Here is a 13,077-nt window from a genome sequence, read left to right on the forward strand (position 1 = left end):
CTTAAATGGTTACCTGAGGATTGCTAGGTGAATTTCTCTCCACACAAAAAGTTGAGTTTATCGAGAGTATGGATCCTTGGTAGTTTCCAGGCATATTGGAGCTTGTGATGCCCAGAGCTACTCTGCCTCCAGCTCTGGGTTAATGCCCTGTCTAAGCAATAGGGTACCCCACCATTTCCAGTACTGCACAGGAAACTTTTTAGGGGACTATGAAGAAACAGGCAATGAACAGAGGCTAGATCAGATGAAGTACAGCTGATCCCACTTGCATATGTCATCCTCGAGGACCTCTGAGCTGGTGCTGTTTCCTGGGCTGGCACAGGCAGGGAAAGCCTGAGTTGTCCCATCTGCCAGCATGGATGGACCTTCTCTACCAGCTGTGGAAGTGGAGTTCACCTTTGTTGCTGGATGTCAAACTGAGGTCCTTTGTCTCATGCCTAGCAAAAAAAGGTCTGTCACAAAGTATCAGGTGCTGTCTTGTGTAGAATTTTGATCTTTCATAATGGTAGATCTGTCATACATTCAAATGCTATTCTTCTACAACCTATGATGGCTGTAAGAAAGATTGTAAGTTCAGCCTTTATTTTTCCTTTTTCTTTCTTGGGCCTTTTTTTTTTTTTTTAAGAGGTTAAGGCAAAGAAAAAACATGCTGAGGATCTGTGGTAAAAATAAGCATCTCTTTCAACCAGAGTTGTACTGCTGCTCTGGGTATTTCTGCATTTCAAAAAGAATGAAGAATGTTACCTCTGGGAAAATTATCTGTGTTTCACCTGCTGCCTCTGTGCCACCAGTCACCTCACTCACAACTGCGTAACACTGACCATCTCTTTTCCTTTCCTTTCTCCCCCTCTTGCTTCTCCAGGACACAGATGGGATCAACCTGTACTACTGGTCCCTGTTTGATGGACACGCTGGGTCAGGGGCAGCTGTGGTCGCTTCCAAACTGCTGCAGCACCACATCCTGGAACAGCTGCAGGAGATTGTGGACATCCTGAGGAACACAGCCGTCCTCCCACCCACCTGCCTGGGAGAGGAGCCTGACAACCCATCCACCAACAGCAGGACACTGACACGGGCAGCCTCCCTGCGCGGTGGTGTGGGAGCCCCGGGCTCGCCCAGCACGCCTCCAACACGCTTCTTCACGGAGAAGAAGATCCCACATGAGTGCCTGGTTATTGGGGCCATAGAAAGTGCATTCAAGGAAATGGTATGTATGTCTCATGGCTCTGAAGTCCTTGTTGTTTACATTGAGTCACATGGCCTGGAGATGATGAAGATTTAGATTTTTTTTGTTTTTCTTTCATTGCTTTAACAACATCTGAGTATGAACAGAACTGTTTAAGAGCCTCTTTCATTGCTTTAACAACATCTGAGCATGAACAGAACTGTTTAAGAGCCTCAGCGGCTTACCAGGTACACCCCTGTGAGGCTGAAGCTGCATCTTAACTCCCAGATAGCATTGTGGCAATGGTTATGAATTACTTGAATTTTATAATGTATGATACTCTTCTTGTTACTTTTCTTCTCCCCCTCCTTTTGTAAGATAAAGGTCAGTATTGCCTTACAGTGCAGATTTCAGCACTGGCAGCTGTTATCAGGCTGAGTATGTGGGCATGCACTTGATAAAGCCTCATTGCCCTACCAGAGCAGCAGCAAGGGCTGCTTGGTCCAATGACCCGTAGTTCACATTGGTGTTGGAGTAGTGTCTGTAGAGTGTCTGCAGCTCTTCACTGAGGCAGATTTTGTGGGTGAGTGGGGCATGAAGTTAATCTCTACCACCTTCCTGACTTGTGTACAGCCTGAGCAACTGGCAGGAAATCATGGCCCTATGGGAACAGAATATCCATCTATTTCCCTATGGAAGCTGGTTTTTCCTCTTCTGTAGTTCATGTAGTTCATCCACAACTTCCCCCTTCACTTCTCCACATTACTGAAAGTCATTCTTGTCAGGCAGAGCGAAGGTTTGGCCTGCCAGCAAGTACATGTGGATCAGGTTTTGGGACGTCTGATACTGTTGTGAGGGGGTTTTTTTTAATTTTATTGCTGTAGTTTTCAGAAAAGCCTCTTATTTGAAAAGGACTGTGAACTATTCAGTGTTCCCCAGTGGTTTTATTTGTTTTCTGAAAAGAAGTATCTGATCATTGTTTTTCTTGATGTACGTGAATTTTGTCCAGTACGTGCATTTAATTAGAGACTACAGTTGTTGTTACGAGTAGTACTTCGCTTTGAGTTCTGAATAACAATTATCTTTTGCTGGATTATTCTTTCTTCCCGAGGAGAAGTGCAGGCCAGCAGGCCCACCAACTGGGTTTGAACTTGCAGGTGGGTAGGTCCAGGAGCAGCATTCACAGCCATGGCTTAGGCATACTTCAGTGGCGGTTGTGCGGGCACATTTATGCGCTGTGGGTAGTGGGCTCATTTCATTTCTGCTAGATGAAAAGAAAGAGGAGGATGCATGAAAATCTGTCAGTTTAGCACACCTTTTCAGAAAGGGAGGACTAGATTACTCCCTTCTTTGTTGAGAAATGAGGGAGAAGATGACCATGCCCATCCACTGCACCCTAGTGGGTTCAGAGCATGCTTAAGAGGAACACCAATTTCATGCTTCAGTTGGTGTAATTCTGAGGCCAGAAGAGTGCACTGAGGACATGGTGATTCTCTCCTGTTGAAACTGTTTCCAAGTGCAGGCAAGATGAGAAGTGGAGTTTTGTGGGACTGGGCAGTGAAAGTAACAGAGTATAGAAGGGCTGTTTGTCTATCTCTCTTACCAGAGCAGCATGTGCGTTACCTCTTGCTGCCTTCCTGCGTGTGTTTGAGTGAGCAGGCTGTTATTGCACTGTTTTATTTTGACTTCACCTCTCTGGTAGGTGTTCACACAGAAGACCATCTCAGCTTATGTTCAGAGATCTGGTTGTTAGGGCTTTTGTGGGTAGACTACAACAAATGCAGAAACACTGGATAACTCACTACAGTTGTGGTGTTCAGGTATTCCTTGTATAGCTCATGCTAATCTGTTCTCTCTGTTTCTAAAAAGAACATTTTCCCCACTACATCTTTGATCATATGCTACATATCAAGTATCTTAATTCCCATGTGCTTTATATTAGAGGGCTGAAGTTCATCATTGTCTTTGATAAACAAATGACTACTCCAATGCAATGTAATTTCATCATTAAGTTTTACAGGAAATCTTATAAAAACAGTCAGCTTAAGGAAAGCAGTAGATAATTAAATTGTATCTACTTTAAGCTCTGAGGGGAATTTTGCACTTATACTTGGTTTAGGCAAAAGAGTGTTTTCTTTCATCTGTGTAAGGGAGCGATTCATAAAATCAACATTTCTGTGTCTCATCTGTGCTTGCAGTGCTTGATCTTCCTCCTGCCTCTGTTTAACTTCCTGCTAGTTTGTATTCCTTTTCGTCTTTGCGTGAAGACTTTGGGCCTCTTCCACAAGCACATTGTTTAATCAGCCCTTGTTTGTACTGGAACGTCAAGGATGTTGTTGAGTTAGGTCAGGGCAGTCAAGATGTGCAGTGTGTACAAGGGTTTTGTGCCAGCAGAGTGTATCAGTTTACCTGGCACTTGGGGAAAGCTCGAGTTTCCTGGACACGTTGGCAGACTTCTTGGTGGTTTTTCCTGAAAAACCAATTGCTGCAAAGGATTCTTGTGAACCGAGTGAAAGTAATGAGTAAAGAAACTGTTTTGTAAAGAGTCTGACCTGACAGATTTGTCAAATGAAGGCTTTGTCCACTTTTCCTGGGAGCATTTAGTAAACCTTTTTTTTTTTCTTTCAACTTGCTTTTGAATTCTAGTTAAGGTCTCCCTGGTTTTGCCTCAAGTCTCAATTAAATACAATTCATGACTTTCAAAAAGTTTTTTAAAATTATTTTTCCTTTAATTTGATGTGGTTTTTTTTTTGGACAGTTCTTGTCTAACAGCTACGTGCAGTAAAACACTGTGGAAAGCTGACACAGATCATCATTGCCTAACTTAGACATTTAGCAATTAAATTGTCTCCATTTTGAAGTACATCTAAGTGATGTTTTCTATGTTGAAACTGGAATTAGGAAGCTTGTGCTGTGTTTTCAGATAATTTAATGCCCTGTCTAAAAAACAGCAAATGTCAGTAATTGCCAGTATCACAATTGTTCCAGTTAAAAGGAAATAAATAAGGTGCCATAAGTGAAATCCTCTAATTTTCATCTGTTTTAAAATGTGCATTTATAGATTCAGTTCAAAAGAGCCAGGAGGAATGCTTCTAAGTGCAGTTCCCTATTGGATAGTAACATCAAGTTATTGTCCTTTCCCTGTATTTAACCTTGTATACATGTGTGGTGTTGTATGTTTTTGCAAGAAAGGTTAAGGGGAGAGAGCACCTTTTCTACTCTGAACCCCATTTCATTTTAGATGGGAAGAAAAGGCACAGAATTATTCTGTATGATTTATTGGGAGGTATACATCTGCATTCATTGTATCATGTTTGTCTTCTTTATTGAGGTTTTTTTTTTACTTTGAAATCTAGACGGGTGCTTTTTGTAGATTGGTTCCATTTTAATTAATTGAACAGTCTTGAGATAATGGCGTGTGTTGTACAGTTCACTTTTTTGAAAGTTTCCTCTCATTGTATAGCCAGTAGAACTGAGCGTTTAAATAGAATTACAAGCATTTGATGTAAAACATGCTAAGGAGTTAATTTTATGCTTATGCTTTCTGAAACTTTTTTAACCAGATACCTAATGCTGTATGTGTAAAGCTGCTTTCTGTCATAGCAAGGTTGAGATCCTGGAGGAAAGGCTGCTGCTCCGAGGATAAATATAGATGAAGAGAGGGTGGGAAGAGTGTGACCAGCAGGTGATCCTCCCTCTCCCTTGGCCCTGCTGAGGCCACACCTGGACTGCTGTGTTGGCTTCTGGGCTCCTCAGTACAAGAAAAGAAGGAGCTACTGGAGAGGGTCCAGCACAGGCAGCAAGAATGGACTGGGACATCTCTCGTATGACGAGAGGTTGAGGCAGCTGGGCTGTTTAGTCTGGAGAAGACTGAGAGGGGATCGCATTAATGTGCATAAATCTCTGAAAGGCGGGTGTCAAGAGGATGGTGCCAGTCTCTTCTCAGTGCTGCCCAGCTACAGGATGAGGAGAAATTGCCATAAACTAAACCACACTTCCACCTCAATCTGAGGAAGCACTTCATCACGCTGAGGGTGGCAGAGCACTGGAACAGGCTGCCCAGGGAGGTCATGGGCTCTCCCTCTCTGCAGGCATTGTAGACGAACCTGGTTCCTGCAGGCGGCCCTGCCCTGGCCTGCGGCCCGAGTAGATGATCAGCGGCCGTGCCGCTGCGCGCAGCCGCCGCCAGGTGGCAGGAGCGGCCCGCGCCGGCTCCGAGGAGGCGAGGAGGGCCCTGCCTATGCGTGGGGAGCGCGGCCCGGCCCCGCCCCGGCCCGCGGCTCTCCTGCTGCCGGGCTCGCTGCGGAAAGCCGCCTTGCTCGCCTCACCTGCTCGGTACGTCGCGGTGCCCTCTGCAGGCTGCGCTCCGCCCTCCCGCACCAGGGAAGAGGGACCCAGGCCTGGGGAAAGCCTTGGGAGCGGCTGCCACCCGCTGCAGCACGCGTCCCGGCACGGACGGCAGAGCTCCGACTACATTAACTGCTCCTGCGGAAAAAAAAAACCCAACAAAAACAAACAAACCCCACCCAAACCAAAACTAACAACAACAACAAAAAATATGCTAGCTCAGAAATCATTCTCCCGCTGGAAAATGAGGAAAGCTTTGTATACACTGTCTAGAATGAGCCCTTTACACGCATAAAGGCTTTAGAGGCATTTTGGGGCTTCTGCCCCTGTTTGTACTACTTTCCCAGCATCACTGTTACAAAGTATTTCATTAAAAGCCAACGTCTCCACATCAGAACGAATTGGTGGCATTTGAGAGCTTAGTTTTATTTTGTTTCTTTTTTGCCCTCAAATCTTTTTGAGCTTGAAAGCCTTGGTTGAGATCCTGGAGGAAAGGCTTGAAAGCCTGGCCTTCTTTCCTTGATGTTGAAAAAGAAAATGTCAAGCAAAGTATGTAATATCAAAACATACATGTTGCTCAATGTACTCTGACAAGTTGTGGTAGTAAATTGAAGTTCTAGATGGGAGAACCCAACAACAGCAATGATTTGAGAAAACTCAGTAAACAGATGTAGTTTAAGTCAAGAAAGTTCTGAAAAAGAGGCCCTAAGGATTATCCATCTTCTCTCCTATAATAGATGCTTCTGAAATCTGCTTATTGAAAGAAATAAATTTTAATTTAGGCATTCCAGCACTTGCAAAGTATATGTATGACAGAGCTGAAACCAGGTGAGGAATTGCACATTGTTTGAAGGCCTTGGAGGATATTCTGAACTGTGGAAATGAAGGTTTCTTAAAATTCCTGGCAGTGCTTGGAAAATCTGTAGTATTTGTAAGTTTAAATTATTTTGATGGTTAGAAATGTCAGATTCCTTTGAACTCTTCTTTTCAGCTTAATTTAAAAATATACAGAAGCCATGGGGAGGAGAATCAGCTTCTCTATGGCAAGATTAGATAAAGAGGCATTTATAACAGGCCCATGTCTGCGACCAAAGGTTCTGCAAGATATGATTTATAGCTTGGAGGTGTTTTCCTCCTGGTCCTTACCACCCATCCCCCCAAAAATGTTGGTGTGTGCAGTAGAACCCATGTCCCTGTGGCAGCCACGTGCAGTTTGCACGCACTGCTGAGGATGGCCTGCTGAGGACAGTACCTCAGCACTGTGTCCATGGCACAAATGGGATGTATGTGCATTGGTCAGTGAGGAGTGAGCAAGTTATTTGTGACAGACACCTCTGCCCGCTGGCTCAGGACAGTGTCCAAGTGCTGGAGCATCCCTGCTGCTGCACCAGGTCATCTCTCTCCCCTGAAATTTGTAGGAGGTAAAGTGCATGACAGGGACCTCCTCCCACCTCTGCAGATTTTCAATCAAATTGCACCTGTCATGGTTTGTATTTATTGTAGTGTTTTTCTTCAGATAAATTTAGCTCTAAAATAAAGCTCCAAGTTTCATACCCCAAGGCATGAACAATTTGAGCTGTTTGTTGCTCGGTGCAGATATGAAAATGGCTGAAGTGTAGATCAGGCCAACATATGTTCATCATTAAAACCACATACAAGTAGGCAGGGTTTAGCTGGAAAAGATCTGCCAGTACTTGCAATAGTGATGTTAAATGATGCTCCCTGTTTGAATCCAATATTATAAGGACAGACCCAGTTTGAAATGGACACAGGAGAGAAGGTTAATTTGTTGTGTGTTATTACCTGAAGCTAAATTACACACAGCAGAATTAATTTGTTCACATATACTTCAGTGTTTGCTTAAAATGTATGAATGAAAGTACCTCATTTATTTACTTGCTGTATGTTCTGCAAGCTTTCTTGGGGCACTGTATGTGTATTTTTAATATATATTTTATATATATATATATATGTATGTGTGTATGTGTGTGTGTATTTATGTGTTTGGTTTTTTTTCTTTCCAGGACTTTACTGACTGTTGGTGAAAAGTATAATTTGCGTTCTCCACTTCTGTTAAGCAGAAGGACTGTTTTAATATGTAATGTTTCTTGCACTCAGAATCAGTTTAGAGTCCACTCATTCTCTGTGTTTCTGAAGGGTAGCCTTGTGGCACAACTGCATCTTGCTGTTTTTCTTACGGTGTATACCACACAATCCTAGCATTCCTCTTGGGAAGTAGATAGTTCTTCATATTGTAGCTGAGTCTCATTAATTATCTGCCGTCTGTGTAAAGCACTCTGCAATTATACCACCAGGTACCTGTTGCTAAGCTTCATTTATCTTTGCCTTCATTGTGCTTTTGCCATAGCAAATTCTCTTGCATCGGTGAGAGTTGCTATTTATTTCTTAGTACCTGATGTTTTACAGTCTCTTGACCTGATTTTTCCCAAACATCTTTGTATAAGTAATAGGTACTCCTCAACTTTCTGCTCTTCTCTTAGCTCATGTGGCCATCGCTGCAAGAAAAGGCAGACAGTGGGACATACAGTTTAATACTCTATTGTATTTTTGGTTTCTGCAGTAGACTTCATTTTCTCAAGCATTAATTGCAATGCTGTCTTTATAAATCTTGTTCCCTTCTCCCACAGGATTTGCAAATAGAGCGAGAGAGGACCGTGTATAACATTTCTGGTGGCTGCACAGCTCTGGTGGTGGTGTATTTATTGGGGAAGCTTTATGTGGCAAACGCTGGTGATAGCAGGTAAGTGTGTTGTCTCCCCATCTAATCCTTCACCACAAACTGCCCAGGCCTGCTGTTACTGAGTTCCTTAAATGCAGACAGCATCACAAGAAGATTCTTGTTTCTTGGCTGGACACTTAGCACTTCTCACAGAGATGAATGCAAGTGCCAGGGATAGTGTTCCAGTATCTTGAGCAGTGGCTGCAGTCAGGGAAACTGATAACACTTCTGGTCCTGTAGCAGTTTCTGAATGACTTGGTGTTTGCAGAGAAGTGGAAAGGTGCTAAGAAGCCATTGAAACAGAAGAGGTGTTGTAGTAGAGTTGTGTGTTGAACACTGACAAGGTGACTGTATCCAGAGCAGCTGGTGGGACTACATTTGTTCTATAGGAAGTCCTGTGGCTCCTGTTGCCAGGCTTAGTCTTGACAGGCCATTTGGCTTACAGATTTTCATGTAATTGAAGGTAGTGATCAGTATGCAAATAGCTGCACCTCTTGCCTTACAGGAGGAGGAGATGGAGACAGGCTATCACAATGTAGGTTTTTTGCCTTGTCCTGTTCTAGCTCAATTGTCCAATTCTCAGAACTGAATGCTATTGTTCAGGAGCTGTTGCTTTGGTGGTTTTTTTTTTTGAAGTTGGATTCTTGAAGACTCATGATAAGAAGCATTTTCTTTGTCTTCTTATGTTGCTAAAGATAGGAGCATACTGGAAGTCTCTCACTTGGATTCTTATCCCCTCTCTAACTCTGCCCTTACCATCATTGTAGATAATGAGGCTCTTGCAATACTTTAGACTTCACGTGTTTCTTTTGGTAGTGCACTGCGTAAACAGGGCAGGGAGAAGAGTTTGCATGTGCTTGTGTATTCTGTTTATTAATAGCTGAGTAATTAACATGTGCAAGGGTATTGAACCATGTTGTCCTCGTGCCTAAAGAGGGACAGAGGGTAGACAGTGTTAAAGGACTAAGGTAGGTACTTATTAAAAGGCCTTGGGCAGTACAAGAGCCTGGCTGTGGCTCCACCCAAGATGCACCCAAGATGATCAACCGGTCAGGAGGTTTTACACTTTTATGAGTTTCGGTCCATTTACATATTGAGGTTAATTGTCGAATTACAGCTTCAGGTTATGAAGTCTCATCCTCCCAGATTGCGCTCCTCAGTTCACTCTTGTTTACCCTTTTTTGGCATAAAACTGTAATGGTGTCCTTGGTTCTCTGGATAGAAAAGGATTGTTTTGTCTAACTGAACTGTGGAGAGAACTTGCTAACACTTCATATGAAATTCAGAGTTACATACAAATGCAGTACAGAATCAGAAAAATATGAAAGCTAAAACTTAAGACATCAGTCTTTAGGTGAAGACTGCTATGTTTGTATTTAAGGTTTGTGCATACACAGTTCATGTTTGTAGTGCCTACACCCACATAACACTCAAAAGTTATGGGTTTTGTAGTTTAAATCTAAGATTTTTATTGCCTCTTGCTGCTTTACACTGTGTAGGAAGTCAGATAAATACTTTGTGCATAAAATTCCTGTTCTTTTCATGTTGATGACTGTTTTTAAGATGCTAAATTTGCTGTGTGTATTGCAAGTTGGTCACCCAGTTTCTACTGACAAGTGACATACTTGAATCTCCTTTTTGTTTCCAATGTCAAGTGTGTCCTCACACAGTAGCTGCAAACATGTGTGAGGTGATCACCTATCCAGTCAACAGAACTACCAGCGGAACTACATTCTATCTCTTCTGCCATTAAATTAGAAATAATAGTGTTTTCTTGTGCTATTGCACTTGAAGTACAGTTGAACCTCTTTCTTTCTTTATTGTCTCTTAAAAGTGTACTGTGTAAAACTGGCCATGCAGGACTTATGTCTGAGTAGCCAAGATCTTTGTTCTTAAATGACTGGAACTGACTGCTTCCAGTTCCCTGAAGATTCCTTCTGTGCTCCCTGAGAGCAGCCTCAGCTCCACTGCGGCCTCGATGCCCAAGGGCAAGACACTGCTATTGGTGGTGATCTGGAGTTGGTGCCAGAGTATAACTGTATTGGTATAACTGTAGTTAAACATACTAAGTCTTCAAGAAGTTTTGCATGTTCATTAAGTCCACCCAGAACATCTGTTCAGAAAAAGAGGGAGGGCAGGAAACAAAAAGGAAACCATCATCAAGATTGGGTGTTGTTTGAACCAGGATTCAAATTCTCATTCCTAACATCTTATTGGTAATAAAGTCCCTCCAGATTCATAATAGTTTGGTTTTGTGTTTCCCAAATGGACCTCACAGAAAGTGTCTCATATGCTGAGCAGAATTATTCCAAAATCTTTCATGTTCAGCTAAGTTCATTCCTAGCCTTTCCTAGCTCAAAAGAAATTTTGAAGCTTCAAAGTGTAGATCAGTTGGTGTGGATCTCTCTCCCACCAAATCCCCTCTTTCTCACTTTCAGGGAAAAAAAAACCAGCTGTTGCAAAACATCTGGGTTGCTGTCATGACAAAAATGACATTTTAGGACTAGACAAGCCACTCTGAAGTTGTCTGCCCCCTGCCAGGGTGCACAGTGCATTCCTATATTTTGAAGAGCCCAGTTATGTAGTCAAGAAATTTTACGTGTGCTAGTTGGGAAAAATAAGTTTCTTTTTGCTGTCTCATGTCTTGTGTAGTCAGTTTTGTGATTTGTACAGATAAAAGGGAGGGCAGCGAGAAACACAATAAAGAAACTACTTCATGAAATGGTTACCTGCTCTTGAGAAGAAGGGGTTTGTTTTTTCTCTCAAACAGGAGACTTTGTCTTGTTGCTGTTGGAACTAGATGATGAAAACCCTAGTTCTTAGTTTCTTTGGGTTCACTTACTCATTTGTGCCTTTCCCCTCTCCTCATTCTCCTTCTTCCCTCTCTGCTACCCCATTGGAAAAAGCCTGCAAATAAATCAAGTTTCCCACAGATAGGAATCCGTGAGAGAAGGTTTGTGTGGAAAATGAACATTTTGGGTTCATGCAAACCTAACCAAAGGTTAGGCTTTATAATTTCAGGGAACTTCAAAACAGCAGAAGCTTTTAAAGTGGGGTTTTGAACAGCTTCTGCTGTCACAGGACCAAGGTATGTGCAACAAACTGTTACTATCACAATGAGACTAAGGAAATGTTAAGTGTGAGACTTGAATAATAATGTACTGTGTGGTGCCAGCTATACCTCAGACTTATGTCTGTGGTATTCAGTTTATCCACCAAAGCTTCTCAAATCTAATCATTTCATGCCACGTACCCTGGCAGTGTTGTATAGCAGCTGTCCTTTTGTAGTTGATGTGTAATTACATCATGAAAAGACTTTAATTACCATATTACTAAATTACCAGCCAGCAATCCTTTCAGGTTCAGCCCTAGCCCACTTCTGTATGGACTATTAGGCTTCTCCAAGCTGAACACTTTTGGCTGGTGTAAAAGGGAGGAAAAATTGTGCTAATTGTAGGTTTTGTTATGAGCTATTATTGAGCTTGATGTTATGGCATCACTAATGTCAATGATATAATTAAACTTCTGCTAACGATGCAATCACAGTTCTGTAATAATTATATGTTAACTGCACATGATACCAGAACCCTACTAAAAATGAGGTGATGTATTCAGAGCCTGATAAAAACAACTTGGAAGGAACTGCTTTCATTCTCTAATGGCTGGTCTGATCATTCTTGGACTCTGCCATAAATACACCTATTTGTACAGTCAAAATTCATATCTGAATATCGGCCAAAACTTTTTCTAATGTTTCTTTCTCTTTCATCTTTTCAGTGATTAGCATTGTCCATGCAAGGTTATCTGATTAGGGACTGATAGTGCTATAGTCAGCTATTCAATATATAGTGCTTTTTATGGTGAGCGTCAAGGCGCTGTGTTTTGCTTACCAGCATGACATATTTGCTGTGAAAACTAGGCCATTGGAATAGCTACTTTTTATTTGTTTTCTTTTTTAAATATGGAATAATAAATCTTTTCTGGTCATTGTTTTAAATAGTGTTGTTCAATTCTATATTGCTAAAGTGACTTTTATGTCTAAACTGCCATGACACGCCTTGTTAACCTCAGTTCTTTTTAGTTTTATGCTCTTTATTAGGATGTTGTTTTATACCTACTGATGAAGCAGTTGTAAAACAGGGACTTAATGTTTTTACTGCTTACTGCCCAATTATTGTGTAGCCTCATGACTGTAATGCAATATGATCATATTAACCATGTTTGGCACAAGCATTGTTCTGGCTTTTGTGTTGTCTGGAGCTGGTCGGAGACTGCAGGCTTCCATTTTGTGCTGTGCTGGGAGCCATGTAGGGAAGCTGTTCCTTTATTGTTATACAAGAAGCAGAACATTGCAAGTTGATTTGACTTTTCCATATACCCTGAAACCCTCACTAAATCTGCAAATGGGTTCTTGGGCTTTTCCTGATTTATTGGCAGAACATGGCGTGAAAGCAAAGAGCCTGATGTTTCAAAGGCTTCACAGACTTGCAGGGTCACTGAATTTTTTGCTTTGCCTTGTCAGCTCTTTTTTATCGTCATCTTTTTGCCTCCTAGCTTTTGCTTCCTAGTACTTATGTTTTCAGGGCATATTCACACTCTACTTGAATATACCTCCTCATGTCCAGAATAGATTTTCTCCTCCTTTTTGCAAGTGTAAAATTACTGCTAAGGCATTTTGGCTTATTAAATGGTAGGAGCTCATTGAGTGAACATTTTTGTGGTGGTTTTGTGTGGGTGCAGGTGAAGTAACTTCATTGGTACTTCCGAAGACCAGGTTGTGGGAGAGTGTGTTCAGAAAGATCTTCTTCCAGTGTAATAAAATAGT

The 13,077-nt window shown here is 42.1% G+C and overlaps 1 protein-coding gene across 1 annotated transcript in view; it reads left to right on the plus strand.

Moving 5' to 3' along the window:
• PPM1H (protein phosphatase, Mg2+/Mn2+ dependent 1H) overlaps positions 1-13,077 on the plus strand; it is a 130,927-nt gene that overhangs the window by 66,279 nt on the left and 51,571 nt on the right. Inside the window, exons 3-4 of the mRNA XM_041411342.1 lie at positions 863-1,207; positions 8,161-8,273. Of these exons, the coding sequence (XP_041267276.1) occupies positions 863-1,207; positions 8,161-8,273 (458 nt within the window). The remainder of the gene's footprint in view (positions 1-862; positions 1,208-8,160; positions 8,274-13,077) is intronic.

The sequence above is a fragment of the Onychostruthus taczanowskii genome, unplaced genomic scaffold (assembly GCF_017590055.1).
Source record: "Onychostruthus taczanowskii isolate IOZ18803 unplaced genomic scaffold, ASM1759005v1 scaffold35, whole genome shotgun sequence".
Taxonomy (NCBI): Eukaryota; Metazoa; Chordata; class Aves; order Passeriformes; family Passeridae; genus Onychostruthus; species Onychostruthus taczanowskii.